At 39.2% G+C, this 21498-nt stretch overlaps 1 protein-coding gene across 1 annotated transcript in view; it reads left to right on the top strand.

The window, feature by feature from the left end:
• Positions 1-13064, top strand: part of CPM (carboxypeptidase M) — a 79032-nt gene extending 65968 nt beyond the window's left edge. The window contains exons 4-8 of the mRNA XM_008066629.2: positions 1196-1380; positions 2512-2682; positions 5829-5981; positions 11675-11823; positions 12804-13064. Coding sequence (XP_008064820.1) covers positions 1196-1380; positions 2512-2682; positions 5829-5981; positions 11675-11823; positions 12804-13046 — 901 coding nt within the window. The 3' untranslated portion in view covers positions 13047-13064. The remainder of the gene's footprint in view (positions 1-1195; positions 1381-2511; positions 2683-5828; positions 5982-11674; positions 11824-12803) is intronic.
• The last annotated feature ends 8434 nt before the right edge of the window (positions 13065-21498 follow it).

A 21498-nucleotide genomic window follows, 5' to 3' on the forward strand; every position in this document is an offset into this window, starting at 1 on the left:
CATCCCCCTTCCCCCCCCATAGTTTCCCAGTACCAGTCATTTTGATTTATTAGGCCACTAGTTCAAGAACTAATCACAAAGAAGACTGGGGCTTGAAGTAGTTCTGATTTCAAGTTTATTTTGTCTCAAGCTGTCTCAAGAGGTTTGAAATTTCTCAGATGTCTAATATACATTTATTTATTTTTATTATTATTTGTTTGAGTCAGGGTCTCACTTTTATCACCCAGGCTGGAGGGCAGTGGCACAATCATGGCTCACCACAGCCTCAAACTTCTGGGCTCAAGCAATCCTTTGTCCTCAGACTCTTAAGTAGCTGGGACTACAGGAACACACCACCATGCCTGACTAATTTTTAAAATTTTTTATAGAGACAGGATCTCGCTATGTTGCCCAGGCTGGTCTTAAACTCTTGGGTTCAAGCAATCCACCCACCTCTGCCTCCTGAAGTGCTTGGATTACAGGCATGAACCACCATACTTGGCCTCTAATATGCATTTGTACTTGTGCAATTTATAAATTTGCTTTACCAAAAATAAATGAAATCTCACCCCTTGATTTCCTCCAACTTTTTTTCTAACATATTTAAACATGGTCACTCCACTTTTCAGAAAATACGTTTGTATAAAGTAGTGTTTATTACTATTTCTGTTATCAGTTGCTATGTAACAAACCACTCCAAAATTTAGCAACTTAAAACAACAGCCTTTTTATTTACTGTCAATTCTGTAAGTCAGGACTCTGGGCACGGCAGAGCAGGGAAGGTTGCTCTCTGTGACACACGCCTGATGTCTCAGCTCTGGTCTGTCTGAGACAACCAGCCAGGGGTCCATGTGTCTGAAGTCTCATAGGTTGTCACCTGGGTTCCTCACTTCTCCATGTGACTACCATTGGGGTCTCAGGGTTCTAAAAGGGAGAGTTCTAAGAGCAGAAGTCCCAAAATGCAAACACATATCAAACTTCTGCCTGTGTCATAATAGCTAATGTCTCACTGGTGAGAGCAAGTCACCAATGAGCAAGGGGATGACATGGGGTGTGAATGCCAGGGATGTTACTGGAGACCACCAGGGCAACCATCCTTCACACCTGTATTCATATTTGGAAAAACACCTGAAGTCCAAACCTAAGAGCTATATAGTACAAGAACCCACTCCCTCACATACCACCAGTAAACCCTAAACAATTCTTTCTTTTAAAGGGAAAATTATAACCAGTATGACCTGAATAGAAATTTTCCTGATGCTTTTGAGTTTAATAACGTCTCAAGACAGCCTGAAACTCTGGCAGTCATGGAGTGGCTGAAAAAAAACACATTTGTTCTCTCTGCGAACCTCCATGGTGGTGCCCTTGTGGCCAGTTACCCATTTGATAATGGTGTTCAAGGTAAGCACGTGGGTCTGGAAGGGGGCTGCAAACTCTCTGCCTCTGAATAAACTCTTCTTCTGCCACTTCTCCATCTAGGTAGAAGGAACCTTGTCTCCAACCCTGAGCCATCCTTCCTGTCATTCTTCAACAGTGGATGGGCAGTATGGCTGAACTGACAGCTTACAACTTGACATGCATCTGTGAAATAGTCAAATTTTGAATTTAGATGATTTCCTAAGAGGCAACATGGCTAAAAGAAAACTAGAATGACTCACTTTTCTTTGCGAATTATATGAACAATAATTGCTGACTCCTCGTAAAACTCTGGGAAGAGGTGCATACCAAGATCTTAAAATATTACAGTGGCTTCATTTAATCCCTTCAGTAACTAAGGACAGTTCCCTGACCTCCAGAAATTAGCAAGAGTGACTAAGAAGATATTTAATTATAAAGCTCATTTAGGAAGAGTTTGGCTATGTACAGGTTGAACATCCTTAATCTGAAAATCTAAAATGTTCTAAAATCTAAAACTGTTTGAGCATAGACATGATGCTGAAAGGAGATGTTCATTGGAGCATTTTGGATTTGGAATTTTTTTTTTTTTTTTTTTTTTTTATATGGCAGTTCTTTTTTTTTTTTTTTTTTTAATTAATCAGTATTTTTATTATAGTTTTGTGGGGTACAGTTAAGGATTAGGTGTACAATTACGTTTCATTCAGACACCCTGTTGATAAGAGGTGTTTTCCCAGCCCCAGACAGATATTTGCTACTGTTAATCCCCTCCCCCTCCCCCCCAAGGATTTGGAATTTTTAAATTAGGAATGCTAAACTGATAAAATACAATGGAAGTGTTCTAAAATCTGGAAAACAAAAACCACCTAAATCTGAAACACTTCTGGTCCAAAGCATTTTGGATAAGGGATATTCAACCTGTATGGGACTTATTTTCTGAAATGCCACCTTGTATATGTTCATTAAAAAGTATAAAAAAAGAGTTAGAGGAAGCATGCATGGAAGTGGGTAAAACATTCCTCTCTAAAGAAATCAGAGCGGTGTGTGAGCTGAGATTATGTATTTGCTGATATGGTGTTTGTGCTTCCCCTTACTCCAAAGTCAATGAAAAGGTCTTGGTTTGTCCTTCAAATACAGCAACTGGGGCTTTACTCTCCCGAAGTCTAACTCCTGATGATGATGTCTTCCAACATCTCGCACATACCTATGCTTCAAGAAATCCCAGCATGAAGAAAGGAAATCAGTGTAAAAATAAAATGAACTTTCCTGATGGTGTTATAAATGGATACTCCTGGTATCCACTCCAAGGTGAGTTTCTCTTCATTTCTTCCACTCTCCTTATCCTCTTTACCCAGAGGTGCCAGCTGGTTGATGCTGACCCAGCAGTTGTCAAAAGATCTTTAGGCATAGTGTAGTCCCTTCAATCCTGTCTCCATTGACCAATATCACAAGAGCAGTGGTGGCGACAATTAGCCTGAGAGATGCTCAAATATGTGTCCCTCACACCAAGGGCCTCCTTCATTCATTCAGATGTTTTCTCGGTGTCTGCCTACTATGAGCCAGAAACTGTGCCAAGAAAGATGAACAAGACATAGAGCTTAAGTGTAATAGGGAGATATCCATGCATATCAACACAGTCATGGGCTGCTTAGCAATGATGATGTGTTCTGAGAAATGCATTGTTAGGCAATTTCGTCATTGGGCAAACATTCTAGCGTGTGCTTACACAAACCTCGATAGTGGGGCTTATCACACACCTAAGCTCAATGGAAGAGCCTCTTGCTCCAGCAGTCCATCGTTAGCCAAAATGTCATTATGTGGCCCAAGAAAATAGAGATTTAGAAAAGGTCCTGTGTACCACAGGGCTGAAAAGCCAAAACACACTAGGGAGTAGGGAAGACCTTGGAGAAATGGAATGCTTGTGTCCCACCTAACAGGGACAGCTGCTCCTTAGATCCACTAATTACTGCTATGCAGCAGTGGAGCCAGTATGGCCAGGTCATCCCACTGTAAAAGAAACTGGATTTGCAAGTGAAGTATCATGATTTTAAAGCCATTGCACATGGAAAAAAAGAAGTCTTAAGGCAGGATACAGCAGGAGAAAGGTCCCCTATTTTCCATCCTTGAATTAGGGTGGCCAGGTAAGGGAGGAGATGGGATTGCCATGGAGGGAACATGGAAGGAGAGAGATTCTTATCAGAAGGACTAATATAAGGGGGAATCCCCCCAAAAACCAGAATTATTTTTTGGAGGACAGGTCCCTTGTAGTACAGGCTGTCCCCACTAGGTAAATGTTCTAGGAACCCATCAGCATGGATGTACCAGCTAGCATTGTTGTGAGAGGCTGCATTCAGCTTTAGTGAATTTTTTTTAAAGATTTTTTTAAAAAAATTTAAACATGTAAGAATACACAATTCTTTTATAAATAAATTCCTTCTTTGGGGGCATCCTCTCTCACATAGCATACATCCCAAAGTCTTCAAAAGAAGAAAATAAGGCCAGGCGCGTGGCTCACCCCTGTAATTCCAGCACTTTGTGAGACTGAGGTGGGATGACCGCTTGAGCCTAGGAGTTGGAGATTAGCCTAGGCAACATAGTGAGACCTTGCCTCTACAAAAAAATAGAAAAATCAGCCAGGTGTGGTGGTGCCCATAGTGCCAGCTACTTGGGAGGCTAAGAAATAGGATCACTAACCCAAGAGGTCAAGGCTGTGGTGAGCCATGATCATGCCACCACACTCCAACCTGGACTGCAGAGTAGACCCCAAATAAAAAACAAAAGAAAGAAAAGAAAATGATAATGAAGAAATCATAAAAACAGAAGCCCAGAAGCGCAGGGGTAGGAAGGACCAGAGGGGAGACACTGGGCCAGAACTGGATTTCTGTTGTCCCAGTGGGAAGCATTTCCTTCCTGGTCAGCCTGACCTACCAGCAGCAGCCGCATCCTGCACTTCTGCATGCAGGCCACTTCCAAAGGCACCTTCCCCAGTTGTCACTTTGGAGTCACAGGCTATCAAAGTGGTAAAGTGCCAGGATGGCTCTCTGTCAGTTTTCCAGGTAAGATACAAGGGAAGACGCCAAAAAACTGGATTTATAAAAAAATGTGTATTCTTACATGTTTAAGCTTCAGTCACCTTCAGAGTACTCTCTGTTTGATGCAGTACACCTATCGAGATGCTTTTTCCACTGCTCAGAACAGTTTTTGAACTTGTCATTTTGGATGCTTTTCAGTGCTTCTGCCATCTTTTGTCTCACCTCTTCTACAGTGGTAAAACGTTTCCCTTTGAGGACTTTTTTCACTGGGGAAACAAAAAAAAGTCACTTGGGGTGAGTGGGTGAATAGGGAAGGTAGGGTGTGGAGGTCATGTCGTTTTTGGTCAAAAACTGCTGAACTCAGCATGGTATAGCAGGGACGCTCGTAAATCACTCATGAAATGGGCAAATGCACTGAAAGAATAAAAAAAAAAAAAATTCACTGAAGCTGAACATAGCCTTTCACAACACAAGCCTTGGCCACAGAGTGAAACCTTAACTAAAAAAAAAAAAAATGCATGTTTTATAGCCATAAAAAGTTTTCAGATACATACTAAGTGAAACTTAAATATGAAAAGATTTACACATTAGAAAGTATGAAATGATTATAACCCCTTGAAAGGAGGGGTCCAGAGGTGAGACCTAGAAAGCCAGCAAGAGCAGTGGCAGCCCTGGACTGCCACAGGGGCTGGGTTTTCAGCCTCTGAGAGTCAGTGCGGCTTCCTTTCTTCTATCCCAAGAGCAAGCACTCTGGCCTAACAGGTAAGCACACAGGGGCTTGTGCTACATGGCCTGCACTCCAGTGTCTACCATTCACTGGCTGGAATCTCTGGGCAATTTCTTAACATCTGTGATCACTTTCCTCGTCTGTAAAGTAGGGATAATCATTGCTGTGAGGATTAAATGAGTTGATACAAAGCACTTCAAACAGTTCTTAGCAACAGTGAACATTTAGTAAATGTTGGTCATTATTCCCCCAAATTAGTGTACTTAGCTCTACTAAATAAGTATATTTATAAATGATTTGCAGAAATGTTTTAAAAGGAATCTTATTCTAGCTTATATCCACTTAAAATGTAATTTAAGAAAGAAATGTAATTTGAAGAATCCTTTTTGTCGTATAGGATCTTAAAAAATAAAAAAAAAAGACCCTTTCTTCACCACTCACTTAATTTTGATGCACAGTTGAACTTCAGTCAGCTCTGATCCAGTGACCCATATGGGAATATTTAGGATTGTCTGGTCCTGCCTGAGTAATAAAATGTCAAGCCCTCATCGTACATGCTAATATGTCAAATTCATCTTTTCCTGTTTACATCTATTTTGCCTGCAACTGTCTGATTCACTCGTTCCCAAGATACGTGATACTTGGCTTCACTCCAATTTTATACCTTAACCAAAATGAAATCTGCTTGTGTTTAGGTGGAATGCAAGATTACAACTACATCTGGGCCCAGTGTTTTGAAATTACATTGGAGCTGTCATGCTGTAAATATCCTCTTGAGGAGAAGCTTCCATCCTTCTGGAATGTTAACAAAGCCTCATTGATTGAATATATAAAACAAGTGCACCTAGGTTTGTAAGATTTTATTATTAATTCCTTGCTAATACAGACATAGCATCTGGTAATACCTCTAGGCTGAGTGAATGCAGGCCTCTGTTGATGCTTTCTAGTTCAGCCTCATTTTCAGTGCCAAAACTGATAGTTATGAATTCTTTCTGCAGGAATATCTGCAGTGTGTGGAAATGCACTGCCCATCTACCTACAGAAGAGAAAGCATGCCATATTTTACTTTAATATGGAGGTGTAAAAACCCAGAGTAACCCTAACTTTACAAGGGAATGATCTGGAAATATGGCAAAAGATCAGGAAAACAGGATACTACTCTGTTACATCGTCTCTCATTTAAGAAAAAAAATCTATGTTTGCTTGTCACTTGCCACACAATGTCAAGGATCCTGAGAACACAGGCCATACCATTTTGCATTTTGCCTTTTGTCCAGAATTGGGGTGGTGACCTAGCACCATTAGCTTCAACCCCTGCCACCTCTGAACTCTGCCAAATGTCCTGGTGCTAGAAGTCTTCCCAGGTTAGCTGGTTCTTATCACAGATGGACAAACTAAATGTGACAAGAGTGGCAACCCTTCAACATGAGGCAGACTCTGAACTTGTTAACACATATCATCAGACTCTGGACTTGTTAACACTTATCGTCGGGCCCTAGAGTTTCTGATTGAGTGGGTTTTGAATTATTAGCATCTTCCCAGGTGATGCTGATGTTGCAGGCCCAGTGACTACACTTAATAAGACAGCCATTGCACTCGAGGGACGCACTATGTGTGCTAATGATGGAATCTCTTCAGGCAAGGCATGGGTGGCTCTTCTGTGTTGGCAGAATTAAAATTCTCTTTCTTCATTCGGGATGGCTTGTGGAGAGAAACACCTCAGTAATTAGCATAATAGTTATGCTGCCACATCAAGCCAAAGTGAAGAGTGTGTGAGTGTATGTGAGTGTGTGTGTGTGTGTGTGTGTGTGTGTGTGTGTGTGTGTGTGTTGGTCTGCTGCATGGGCCTACTGCATAATCGCATCATTACTGAAATTCCCTGCATGATTCACACCCAAGTTTTCCACCTGCTACAAGGAAGATGGAGAAGGATAAGGGAGGGGAGCACCAGACCAGAGGGCTGAGTACAAAGATAATCAGGACCCTCCCTTAACCGCGCATCCCCAAAAACACATGCCCTACCCTCTTTTTATACCTAATCCCTAGCCTCCATCCCTGACCCGAACAGAAGTACACAAAGGTTATTGGTAAACCCACAGGACTGTGTCTAACTGGATGAGTGACTTATGGAGGAGGCTGATTCCCTATGATAGGGGATGTTGCAAAATGCCATCTTTGTCACCAGCATCTTAATACTTATTTTTAATTTATTGGGTCTTTCTCCTTCCTCGTTATATAATCAAACTGTTGGGTTCTCTCTTGCTTAGTATTGTGACCGTGCCACTGCACTCCAGCCTGGGTGACAGAGTGCAACTCCAACTCAAAAAAAAAATCTATAGCTAGATTTATAGATATATTAGCACACCAACCCTGCCCCCTTGTGGTTACAGATATAAGCATGGTATGGTTTAATAAGGAAATTATTTTTCAAAACACTGATATAATATGGTTACTATTACTTTAATAGAGAGTTTCTCTCCCCATTTGTGTCCAATAAGGAGCCAAATAATATTTTTGTTTGTGAATGATGGGATAAAATACCTCTTTATTAGTATTGTTCTGGTTTAAAGAAAGTATTAGCCGGGCTCGGTGGCTCAGCCTGTAATCCCGCGCCTTTGGGAGGCTGAGGTGAGTGGATTGCCTGAGCCCGCGGGTTCGAGGCCCGCCTGGGCAGCGAGACCTCATCTCTACAATCAATCAAAAAAAATCAGCCGGGTGTGGCAGCGGGCGCCTGTAATTCCAGCTACTCGGAAGGCTAAGGCGGAAGGATCGCCGGAGCCCAGCAGGTCGAGGCTGTGGTGGCCGGGAGCGGCCACTGCACTTCAGTCTGGGCAACAGAGTGAGACTCCGACTCAAAAAAAAAGAAAGTATTGATATTTGTCAAGCCATGTTTCATTCACTGGTTCAGTTTCACCACTTACTAGGATGCTTCTAATTTTCTGAGATTTTGACCCATCTGGAAGTCTCTAAACCACCTTTTCTAGGGGAGGAAAAAAGCCTCCTGCTTTAGTGGAAAGACCTTGCCAAGAGGGCAAAGGCCTGGGTAAAGCCCAAACTATTTTGTCATCTGGCCATGTCTGTACCCTTGAGTAAGTGTCTGAACCTCAGTTGAGTCAACTGAAAGCTGAGAGTCACAGCATCTGCCCTGCTATGTGTATGGTGTATACCCAGTACACACCAGCTTGCTCAAAATCTTCAGTGGGGTTATCTTTCCATTGAAACTCAATGCGGACCTCAATTCATCTAAACTTGGGTTCCTTGGTGCCATATTGTCCTGCCTAGAGGATGATTTACTTAGGTGTGGGTTGGGAGGAGGGTGTCTGCAGGCATTAAGGTCAAGGAGTGCAAGTCTGAATTAGAGGGGCCTAGAATGTTCCGCATGTTCTTCTCTCCACGGAGGAGCAAGGTGAGCAAGATACAATGTTACCTGCTGCTGCCCTGCCTCTCCCCTGATTCCTCAAAACAGGTTTGAACTCAGAAGTCTGGGGAGTGGCTCACAGCACCCAGAAATCTAAGTCTGGGCAATGGGTCGCAGCAACCTGGACCTAAGAGAATCTGGTGTGTGCTGAGTCCCAGAAGCCTGTGGGACAAGATATGGGCCTGTCATCAGGTCCAAAATAGTGGCAACTGTGACTGGGGACGTGGGTGTGAACAAGCAGTCTCCCAAGTACTATCCCAGCTCTGACTCTAAATTGTGGCCAGTAGATGCAGGATTCCAGTTCTTGTCCAACAAAGACTTTTTATTCATGAGGCTCTAATACATTTCCAGGGGAAAGAGAGTTCTACGTTTCTCCCTCAGATCTCCAGATGAGGCCACAGAATTTAAGTTTCAGGTTTTATGTCTTCTCCTTTGTGTATTATGTGATCATTTTCAAAATTTCTTTTTTTGTTTTTCTGATATAATAGTGCTGGCCCTCTCTGCATCTCTTTGGGTCTACCTGTCTTTTTTCAATGTTTCAACTTTAGCATACAGAGATAAGTCATATTTTCTGGTAAAACTATTACTTGCCTCTAAGTAAAAGATGTGGTAGTATGTGGACAAAATATTGTAAAGACATATACAAGCCAAAGAAAGCTTTAATTTGGTTGGTGGGAGGGGTTTTCCTTTGAATAGAAATTCCATATTTAAGCATGGTCTGTGTTTGCTCAGTAACAGAGTGACATTCAGATACCCCAGGCCTCCACAGCTTGAAGAACTCTCTTTAGGCTTAGGTAAGGGTCACATGGAAGTGAGTCTTAGGGTTTTTAGAAGATGGTGGATGAGAGCCAAACTGGATTATTAAGACTTTTAGGTATTTCCTCAAATCTAAATTATTTATTCTTTTCCCATATTTGAGGGTAGGCAGACTACAAGTTAACTGGAACCTTTGTTCATGCAGCATATATTGGTACATAGGTGCTATAGGGGTACCTAAGGTTGTCCAAAATCATTGTTCATACAGCTGTCAAAAAAGTTGTCTGTTCTAGCCAAGAATAATTTTGCTAAATTTTTATAAGATACCATGACACTTTTTTCTTGGTGTCTTCTACCAACTACTTATGACTGGTACCCTAGATATTACTTCAGCATTATCTTAGATGTTAAAGGATGATGAAGTGCCAGTTTAAAAGTTAGTTTTGCTTTCATTTTTAATGCGTTTGATTTTGTATGACTTGGTTGGCTTTAGAGAAGTCAATGAAAAATACAAAAGATGTCAACAGACCACCACCAATCAGCACAAACTATCTTGCTCAAATACATGGATTTTCTAGGCAGTGGGAAGACTGTAAACTAGCTCAGAGCCATAGAGAAGAAAAAACTATACATAGCTTCTTCTATCACATATTCTTGCTCTTGTAAAACAAAGTTGAATTGAGATTCCAGAAACGTCTCTGATATCTCTGTTTTAACTCCAAGCTTATATAGTCATAGTCTTTTTTTCCACTTGCATAGTTTTTTGTATCCAAATAAGAGGCAAGAAAGTATTAATATTTGTTGACCTTCCTGTTCTGTGTTTCTTGCATTTAGTCTTCACAACCATCCTTTACAACTCTATCACACAGGTGATGAAATTGAGTTTTGGGAATGTTTAGTGACTTGGGATTCAGACTGAGACCTGACTGGGTTCGTTCTGTCACACTGAGCTATGATGACTGTTATGTGTCATGTTTTTTACATATGTCCTCCTAAGAAAGGCGTGAGGCAAATAGCTCTTCAAAAATAATGCCATGAAACCCAACAAATAAATGCATAATCAGGTTACCAAATTATTACCAATTTACAGTTGGGTACTACCTAAAGATCAAAAGGATGTATACCGAGCAGTACAAATAAATATAAATGGGACTTAAAAAAGAGAGTGAGAGAGAAACCAAAGAAAAACAAATTACAAGAGACTATAGGTTTACCTAGTTGTACTGAGAAAGTAAGAAGGAAATGTGGCATTTAATAATTCCTTCTCGGGAAGGAAAAAATAAAGAGTCAGAACTTAGGAAAGCAAGTAAAAGGCAACTTAGGTCGGATAGACGTTTGTTTAATATTAGGGATAAAGATTGCCTTGCTAAATAACAAAGCTTTTATTTTTCAATTTAACCTCTTCTGGGGGAAACTATTTAATATGCATCTCATATTTTTCTTCCTAAGAAATAATTATTGAGTATAACTGTCTGGGGATAGTTCAAGGTCATCTTAGCACTGTAGACTTTTCTTATTTATGTCACTGGGTTTAGGTGGCTTCACCTTAAGGTACTATGATTTGTTACTGGAGTAAACAAACTGGATGTGAACTGTAGGATTTAAAATAAGTAGAGTCTTGAAATATAAGTGGCCTTTTAAAATTCATACTCCCGAAATTTTGAGGTAGAGGATATGTACAACGTGACAGATTCAGTGTAGGCTCTGGGGTGTGCCTCTTCGTTGGCTGTGAGGGCTTGAGAAGGTTTTCTTAATAATCCAAAGTCTTAGTTATTTTCATCTGTAAAATCATGATAATAATTGATGACATAGAGTTGATGTGAGGATTCAATGAGAAAATGTACATTAAGCACTCAGCATAGAGCCTGGAATATAATAAGCACTCAATAAATATTAGCTGCTGTTACTGGTCAGTTGACTCCATGTTTCTAAGGAAACTCGTGCTTGAGATTTTGCTTCCCACGTAGTTTGACCACAAGACAAAACCACTGAGTCCCTGGCATAGGTAAGTGTCTTGTAAATTACTGCATTGCCATTGTTTTCACTGAGAATTTTATGGACTCCACCAATGGTAATACAGTACTGTTTCGGGACTGAGTAGGCAATGTGGAAATGACAGGATTGGATTTGTGTTCTCTCTGTTCGATAACAGAATATCCAACAACAAACAAATTTAAGCTACAAATCAGATTAGCAGCTTAAATGTATTTTAAGTTACATTAAAATTTTACTTTCCTTTCTCTATCATTTTAACAACTCAGAACAGCTGATCTAAATATTGGGTATATTTTTTTAAATATTTCTAAGAATTTTTTCCTATGCCATAAAAATGTGGTATTTATAGTTAATTTTCTTTTTGACTTGCAGGTGTAAAGGGTCAAATTTTTGATCAAAATGGAAATCCATTACCCAATGTAATTGTGGAAGTCCAAGACAGGAAACATGTCTGCCCCTATAGAACCAACAAATTTGGAGAGTATTATCTCCTTCTCTTGCCTGGGTCCTATATAATAAACGTAAGTGTACAATGCTAGTTATTGTTATTAAAACATTATAGAATTCTCAATTCTTACTCACCAAAAAGGAATCTAAAATAAATCTAGTTTATACATTAGGACAGAAGGAAAGGACAGTGTCAAGCTTGCAATTGGCAGGGGTTGAGGAGGTGGAAATAATAGGCACAAACCAGAAAATCCATGTTTTTTTCCCCGATGACAATTATTTTTAAAAATAGAAGCCAAATCCTATTTCTTATGATATATTTTGTGACTTAAAACATGCAACCTTTTTAATAATAAGAATAATTAGGTAATATACTAAAGGTATTTTATAATTTCATTGCCCAGACAGTGCAGTGGCATGATCATGGCTCACTGCAGCCTCAGCCTCCTGAGTTGCTGTGACTATAGGCATGTGCCACCACACCTGGCTAATTTTGTGAGTTTTTGGAGAGATGAGGTCTTACTATATTGCTCAGGCTGGTCATTTCCTCCACTAACAAATCTAGCTGAAAATTCAGACTCATATGAAATAAAAGCTTTCTAAGAAAGCAATAGACTTATACACTTAGATTCAGCTACAAAGAAATGGAGCACATTGAGGAAATAATTCCACTTACAATCCACTAAGGATATTAAATGCAGATTTGGAACAAAGGGAAATAGTTTAACTCTATCTTTGTGTGCCATGAAAATGAAGGTAGCAGAATCAGCCCACTGCCTCCTTCTCCTGACTTACATCCTCAGATAAGGTATGTGCCTCTGACTTCATTCCATTTTGTGATTCTTGGCAGCAGCATTAACTACTCTGGGCTCCATCAACAAGCACTGGAGAACTCAACGAGCAGGACCGAGTCTGTTACTAGTCTGAGAAGTTCAGCAGATTGTTACATGCATTGCACAAAGGCTGCGTATTCACGGTGGATATTGGTGTTTTCAGTGTTGGCACCACAAAACATCTGAAATCACTCATACAATTGTTTCTTGTTTCTTCTCAGGTTACAGTCCCTGGACATGATCCACACCTCACAAAGGTGATTATTCCGGAGAAAGCCCAGAACTTCAGTGCCCTTAAAAAGGATATTCTACTTCCATTCCAAGCGCAGTTGGATTCTGTCCTGGTATCAAATCCTTCATGCCCAATGATTCCCCTGTACAGAAATTTGTTGAGCTACTCAGCTGCAACAAAGCCTAGTTTGTTCTTATTTTTAGTGACTCTTTTGCACGTATTTTTCAAATAAAGTAAAATGTGAACCTCAGCCCCTGTCACCACATGGAATCAGGGATTACTCACGCCAGGTTATACTACAACCCTGACGCCCTCTAATGGGACCTCGACTGGATGAACTCCACAGTCTTCCCTATGGAGAGAAAGGGATGTTTCCAGATCCTGCAATAGCCACTACATGGTGATGATGAAAAGAACGATTCAGTCTTGATAATGAACGGAAGACACCTAGCAAGTACTGCTCATTTATATACTTAAATTCATCTTGAAGTAGAAGCTAAACTTGAGAAGCAAAAAAGAAGTTCCTGCAAGGGGAAAAAAAAAGTTGCTCTACATACTTGCCAGGGAAAATTTTTAAAGAAAAAAATGAGCTAATTTCGTATCCAGAGAGCCAGATGATTAAGCAATAAGGGTGAACACTTATGGATCACCTCCTATATACAAGACGTTGCCGTGAATCTATATGTCAAGAGACAGTAAGTGCCATATAAAATTAGTTCTCATAGAAGGGAGAAATGATCAGAGGACTGAAAATAGTTTTGCAAATGTTCTAAGAGATATGAGAGAAAATAGGCAACCATGTCTCAGTGGCCCAAGAAAATACAGGTCTGATGGGATGAAAAGGTTGTCTCCTGAGGCCTAAAGCAATGTCGGTTAAGTAAGCCCCTCTCCCTTTAGAGCTAGTGTCCCTGCCTCTCTGCATGGGGATGCTGCAGCCCCATTATACAGATGACCCCAAAGGTGTAACTTTAGACTCTAGAGAGCTTTATATCCTCATCCCACTGCCCACTGGACACATCCACCTGGATGTAACTCAAAGGCACTTCAAACTCAATCAACAGTTGAGTATACCATATGCCCCACCCCCCGCCCGCTACCTTTCTGTTGTATTCTGTGTCTCTATTTTTGGTACTACCAAGCTAGAAACCCAGGTATCATCCTTGATACTTTCTCCTCCTCATGCCGTATGTTCAGTAAGTAACTAAAGATTGGCATTAATTATAAATGTTGATTAATTCTGCCCTCTCCTCTTAATAGCTGTTGACACTGCAAAGTTTAGGCCCTCATGTCTCACCTGCACCACTGCAACAGCTTCACTGGTCTGTTGCTCCCAGCCTTCTCCTCTTCAAGTCTGTCCTCACACAGCACTGAAGAAGGGGAGGTACTTGAAGCAAAAACCAGCAGCTGCATATAGTTCATAAATACATGGCATGCTGTGTGTGTCCCTGTATCTGGAATGCCATCCCGACTCACTGCATTTTCTTTCCCATTTCTCTTAAAACTCAGTTCAGGTATCAGCTCCATAAGAAGCTTTTGCTGACCTTATCTCACTCAGTTCCATTCTACCCCCTAGGGGCCCTTCCTCTTTGCTCCCCAAAATAAACTTGCTGTCTTGATTATTGGATTTATGCCACTGTAGTATGAACTTCTACTTCCATATGTGCCTTTTCTAGTAGAGTATGAACTCTGAGGTCAAAGTCTATTTCATTTATTCAAAAAATTCATTTTATATCATCAGACCCTGGCACATATTAGGTACTGAATGAATGAATGAAAGAACAAGTTCCAGCAACCTGCTACTCCAGACCCTCCCCGAAACTGTCTAGGGCTCCGAATCATTTTATGAAACTAGATCTTATGCTTTGGCAATCTCCAACTCACTAGTAATACTGACAAGAGTGTTTTCATGTATATAATCAAGAAAAATTCTAAATACATTATTTATTGGACCTTGAATTTATCCTAAGGTTGACAGTAAAGGTATTATGTTACCACCTCTAAACAGCACTACAATCTACCCTTTTTTAAATGAAAATAATTTTTTACCATTAATACTCAATGTTTTAGGTTTTTACATTCTCTGAGCATTATCCTATCCAAAACCATTACATGTAAGAATTAAGGGGGGGAAGCGGCAAACAGAAAAAGCCTATAGCAACTCTGGTAGGCAGATTTCTAAGTGCTGTGTATCACTCATCCAAAGTGAGTTGCATTGGTTCTTTATATTGAAAGTTCTACAGGATCTAGAAATGAAACCATACCGGGCTTGTACATGGTGAATGCTTCTGTGCCGAGTGTATTCTACATGCACAAAATCATATATGCTAATATAAACAATTTGTAGTCTTTCTTTTAACCACTTATAAAATCTCATAAGCCAAATATCTTGATCATTTTTATTTAAATAAAAATTTATTATATGCATGAAAATATATATTAATATATTGCAGAAAGTTACATTGGTATATTACAAATGAAAGTATATAAGATTAAGCTTGATTTGCCATCAAGCCTCAATTTTTCAACTGGGCACTCTGAGTCTGAGTTCTAACTTTTCTAAGACAGCAGTTTCTGAAAGTACATGAACTAAAATCTGAATTGGTTTATGAGCCTTAATGTAAATTTCTTACTGAAATAATGTTTTTAAAATCAGAAATTTGCCTAACCCTTAACTGTACCCCACAAAACCATAATAAAAAAAAAAGATTAAAAAAAATCAGAAATTTGTATCATAATTAAACTGAAAATCACTTAAAGGCTAACAAAATACAATCATGGTATTCTGACTGTGGTCAAACCACATCCTCAAACCCCTCCCTGCATAACCTTTCCAACCATTCCCTCTTAGGACTCTCAGGCTCTGAGTTCAAGTATAATTCCTTTTATAAAGAAACAACATGATAAAGGTTTTCAAGACAGGAAAAAATGCATAAGGGAAATAATAATTAGAAGGCAGGAGCCCTGGGTTCAAATCCACCACTCATTCAGTTTCCTTATCTGTAAAATTAAGACCCCTGCTGAGGAGTCCTTCTGTGACTGTTAGAAATGATAGTTGGAGATGCCTCATTTTTTGGTCATTTTTGGTGCTTGTCCAGGTGGAGGAATGGCAAGGTTAACACTCAGGTAGATAAACATTTTGAAGGCAGTAGAATATGTCTTATTGAAGGCCAAATATTTTGCCTCAGACATAAACAGAATTTATCTAAAACCGAAACATCTGTTAGCTAAAATAATCACTTAATAATATTTAAGGAAACCTTCATGAAGTAACCTAGCTTTTGCTTATGTACCTACTCAAATTTTGGTAAATGTTAATGAATGAATCTAAATGGTGAGTAGTATTTTTTTATGTTAATTAAGTCCCTGCAGATAAGTGTCAGTGTTTATGTTGGTGCTTAATTTATTACATTTAGACTTGAACTGTTGGATGTATCAGAAATGTTAAAAGCCTCTTCTCAACATTTCTGAAAGTCTAAGAAATTGATGTTGTGTTTTGTTCCAGAAGCAATTTTGTATTTGTAATCTGTTTCTAAAAATGATGTAAGTTAGTTCTGTGTTTAGAAAGTAAAAATATTTGATGCTGGATTGGAAGTATGTTTTCCTAGGGAATCCAGAAAAATCAGCACAGCATATTGTCTTATTGCACCAGGACACACTGCTTGTTGAGAAGTTTGGTTGCTATTCTATATGGTAACAGTACGATTGATGTTTATTTTATGACAGGTCCTTTTTATTTTCCTCATGACTTTAGATGAGGGAAGAGGGAGAACATGATGACCAGATTAAAAAGCACCAAAAGTTCACAATACTGTACCTAAAACAGAAGTTTGAGTTTGTTACAGATGTTGCATTATATCAACTAATAGGCAGATATTGTACTGTATTGCTCATGGATCATTTATGGTACTTTAGCATATGAAGTGCTCCATAGCCTTTTACAGATGTTTTATAGCTGATTTTACAAGTTTTCCTGGTGACTTTCTTTTGTACTATAATTAAGAATTTATTAAAATTTACATTGTCTAAGACTGTAAAGTTTATGGGGGAGGGGCCGTGACTACCTCTGAATTCAGTAAATTTAGAATATTTCTAATTCTCAATAAAGAACTAATATTCATAATAAATAGTGAATGCTGTTTCTTTCCATTATATTGCCTTGAAAATAAATACTCATGCAAGTGTAACAAAGTCCATCAGAGAGAAAACTGATTACCACCAAATAAAGCCTGTGAAAGACCAACTTTAATGACCTTTTATGAGCCAATAATATTGTAACAGCTCTTCAAAGTCCAGATAATTCTTCTAAAGTCCAGATCGTTTTTCTAGAATATTTTATAATGCTTTTTGTTATTTATATTACATATATTCCAAGTTAATTTGTATCATGGGGTGGTATGTTCTACAGATAAGATGATGAATAAAAAGTATGTCTTCTGGTCAGAAAACAATTTTTGAAAATTCACAATTTACATTAATATAGCAAAAGATCTGAGAAATCATGTAGGAAAGAAATAGATTTTTCAAACACACTTAGTCATGGAACCACTTCCTTAAATAATTTAGCTTAGTACCATCCCTTTGAACTAACATACCTAGACTTCCAAACCCACATTGGAAAATGCTGTTACAGAGAGAAGCCTTTTGTTCTGAACATTTTATTGATTTCCAAGTGCTTCTGAAACACAGAGCACAGTTTTAAGCAAAGAATTTGTCTCCAATTGGAATTGGAAAATGAACAGTCCTAACCCTCATCATTGCAAACCCCTGCTAGTATCGACTTAGCCATAGGACAGAGGTTGGGCTCAAGCTTACATCTGCCCTCTCAAGTATGCTAAATAATTTTTAAATAAGACATGACTGAGTATGAAATGGCTAAATTACATGTGCCAATTTTCTTCAAATGATAACTATATCAAGTTAGAAAAAAAGGGATCAGTTTTTCTATTTTCAAAAGAGAATTCATTATCTAGGAACCCTCAGGCAGACTTATTACAATCTCCCCTTCCCCAAAAGTAAGGTAGAGTTTTGCTTAAGTCGGAGACTCACTCTGTTGTCTAGGCTAGAGTGCCGTGGCATGATCCCGGCTCATCACTGCCTCAACCTCCTGGGCTCAGGCAATTTTTCCACCTCAGCCTCCCAAGTAGCTGGGACTATAAGCACGTGCCACCATGCCTTGTGAATCTTTTGATGTTTTGCAGAGATGAGGTCTCTCCCGCTATGTTGCCTAAGCTGGTCTTGAACTCCTGGGCTCAAGCAATTCCCCCACCTCAGCATCCCAAAGTGTTGGGATTACAGGTGTAAGACACCATGCTTGGCGTAGAGTTTCAAAATTAACTAAAATGCTCAAATATTAGACATGAGGGAAAAAAGTAAATGAAAATAAAAGTATAAACAATTGACCAGTCCATTTTTGGATAGTAGAATTATATTTTTGTTTTCCTACTTCATTTTTGAAATTTTTTATTTACTGCTATTTTTATAATGAAAGAAATGCAACTGGCTTATAGAATGGAACCTCAAATTTTAGATACACAAGTGATTGCAACACCCTCTTACATTTTCATTAAACTTTCCAGTGTTCATACACTTAGGTCTAAGATCATAGCAAACTTTTTCCTAACTGATGAAGTTAAGGACATTTGTCCTTCAACACTAAAGCACAGTTACTTTTGGAGCTGGGCACAGTGGCATGTACTTGTAGTCTCAACTACTCTGGAGGCTGAGGCAGGAGGATCACTCAAGCCCAGGAGTTTAAGGCCAGTCTGGGTAATATAATGAAACCCCCATCTTAAAAAAAAAAAAAAAAATACATAGCATTTGTATGCAGTGTCTGTCTCATGAATCTCTCTGAAGGAGCACAGTTAAATATTTTAGGATAGGAATGTGAAGGGATTTTTGTTTCTTTTTTTAACAACTGAGAATAGAACTCCCATTATTTTTTTTGCTATCTAGGCCAGCAGTTTCTCTTGGTGTAGTCTCCCAGCACTGTTAGGTGTCTACCCATAGTGGATACCTCAGTTCTGCCAACGTGATGCTTCCACCTTGTGGTTAAAAAGTGCCTAACGAGAGATTTGGTCTTCTCATATGCTTCCTATATAAAGAAACAAAGTAAGTGTGAGAAAAAGTGAAAACGTATTTTTTATAAAAAGAAATTTTTGTTCTTTTAAGAAAAGCTTTTTCAGTGAGACCCAGTCTCTCAAAAAAAAAAAATCTATTACACTTCTGACACCGTATCAACTTTTTAAACATTTAAAAAAAAATTTTGAGTCAGAGTCTCACTTGTCGCCCAGGCTGGAGTGCAGTGGCACACTCATGGCCACTGCAGTCTCAGTCTGCTGGGCTCAGGCGATCCTTCCACCTCAGCCTTCCAAGTAGCTGGGACTACAGGCACACGCCACCACACCCAGCTAATTTTTTGATTTACCATAGAGATAACATCTCGACTTGTTGCTCAGACTGGTCTCAAACTCCTGAGCTCAGGTACTCCTCTCGGTCTTGGTCTCTCAAAGGGCTGGGATTACAAACATATCACCACACCTGACCATATCAACTTTTCAGGGCCACTGTTTTCCTAGAATGTTTCTGTTTTGCCATTTATTGCACAGACAGTATTTTTTCAGGATTTTTTTAAATTGTTTTTTCTTCTAAATTAGAGAAAACTGCAGAGTTGCTTTCATTGCAAATCAACATCCTTCAGTGAATACAGTATATACTATATACTATACTATACTTAAGTGATCCTCCTGCCTCAGCTTCCCAAAGTGCTAAGATTACAGGTATGAGTCACTTCATCCTCTTGTTCCATATAATGCTGCCTTTCATTAGTTTCATCAGGTTAGCAGCCCATTTTACAACTATATTTGACAGTTGGGGGAAGAATATATAACCAGATGTTACAATCTGCTATGAAGAGGAGACACAAAGAAACGTATCAATGTGAACAGAACACTTCAGAGTTGAGATAGTGTATGAACAAGGGTTAATTCAAGGGTAATTAAGCTGGGTTTTGGACATGATTATGGCCATGAATGGATGCAAAGAAAATATTAAACTACCATTAGAAGTGCTTACTACTGGCAAGGCACGGTGGCTCAGTCTGTAATCCCAGCACTTTGGGAGGCTGAGGCGAGAGGATTGCCTGAGCCCAGGAGTTTGAGACCAGCCTGGGCAACTTGGTGAGATTGCATCTCTACAATAAATCACAAAAAACTAGCTGGGTATAGTGGTATGCATCTGTAGTTTTAGTTACTTGTAAGGCTGAGGTAGAAGGTCCGCCTAAGCCCAGCAGTTCGAGGCTGCAGTGGCCATGAGCGTGCCACTGCACTCCAGTCTGGGCAATAAGAGTGAGACTCCAACTCAAAAAAAAAAAAAAAAAAATAGTACTTACTACTGCCAGACCCCCATCCTGGGTTCTATACATGTACTGTCTCTAACTCGAAGGTCACTAGACAAGTAAGTGTCAGATCTGTGATTCTGAACCTCAGACTTCAAGTTTATGAACTGTGTTGCAGAAAAAAAAAAAAAAAAAGGAGTTTGAGAAGAGAAGGAAAAAGAAAGCACCCATTTCACAGAGAGCTCTAAAAGTCTAAAATGACCTGGCAAAACACTAGAGATAATATTCAAAAAGCAAATCTTTTTCCAATATTTAAATCAGGGAAGCTGCATAGCATCTGTAAATTATCTGTAAACTAAACAAATGGGAGAGACCAAAGGCAGTGAAGCCAATTTAGGGAGATATTGCTGTGATCTTGAAGGCAGCCCTACTTTCTACAGGACAATGGACTAGAAACTGTGAGCCAAAAACAGACACACACAAAAGTACTCAAATGTAACCCTGAGATGTAAATGAAATTCATCTCAAACATGATGGTAGTGCAATAAAGTTGAAAGGTGACATTTTGGAATTAGAAAAGATAACATTCTGATCAGCTGACTTAGCTGCTGGCAGAACATCCAAGTAGTAGTATTCTGGAGGCAGCAGAGATGTGGGATTAAGACAGATGAGATGAAATGCCTATCAATTTCTTTAAAAATGAATCTGTAAAACAGAGATTTTTAAAAAAGAAATAGGAATTCAAGTTTATTTCAGTAGCACTCTTCTAAAAACAATAAATTATGGTTATTTTATTCAAAATAACATGACTCTAACAATATTTAAATATACCAATCATTTCAGATGCACTATAAATAATAAATTACAGAACACGTAGGAACTCTCACTATCTGCTTATGCTTTACTGCTTTTTTGTTTTGTTTTGTTTTTTGAGAGAGGGTCTCACTCTGTCACCCAGGTTGGAGTGTGGTGACACAATCTTGGCTCACCACAGCCTTGACCCCCTGGGCTCAAGTGATCCTTCCACCTCAGCCTCCTAAGTAGTGGGACTACTGGCATGTGCCACCATGCCCAACTAAATTTTTTATCTTTTGTAGAGACGTAGTATTAATATACAACCCGGGCTGGTCTCTAAACTCCTGGCCTTAAGTGATCCTCCTGCCTCAGCTTCCCAAAGTGCTAAGATTACAGGTATGAGCCACCTCATCCTCTTGTTCAATGTAATGTTGCCTTTCATTAGTTTCATCCGGTTAGCAGCCCATTTTACAACTAGTAACTTCTGAACATCTTATATGTGCTGTTGCTCTCAGATATTTATCTTTTAAAGCATGATTTGTAAACATCAAAAATT

This window comes from Carlito syrichta, unplaced genomic scaffold (genome assembly GCF_000164805.1).
Source record: "Carlito syrichta isolate Samal-C Ts95f unplaced genomic scaffold, Tarsius_syrichta-2.0.1 Scaffold309041, whole genome shotgun sequence".
Classification (NCBI taxonomy): Eukaryota; Metazoa; Chordata; class Mammalia; order Primates; family Tarsiidae; genus Carlito; species Carlito syrichta.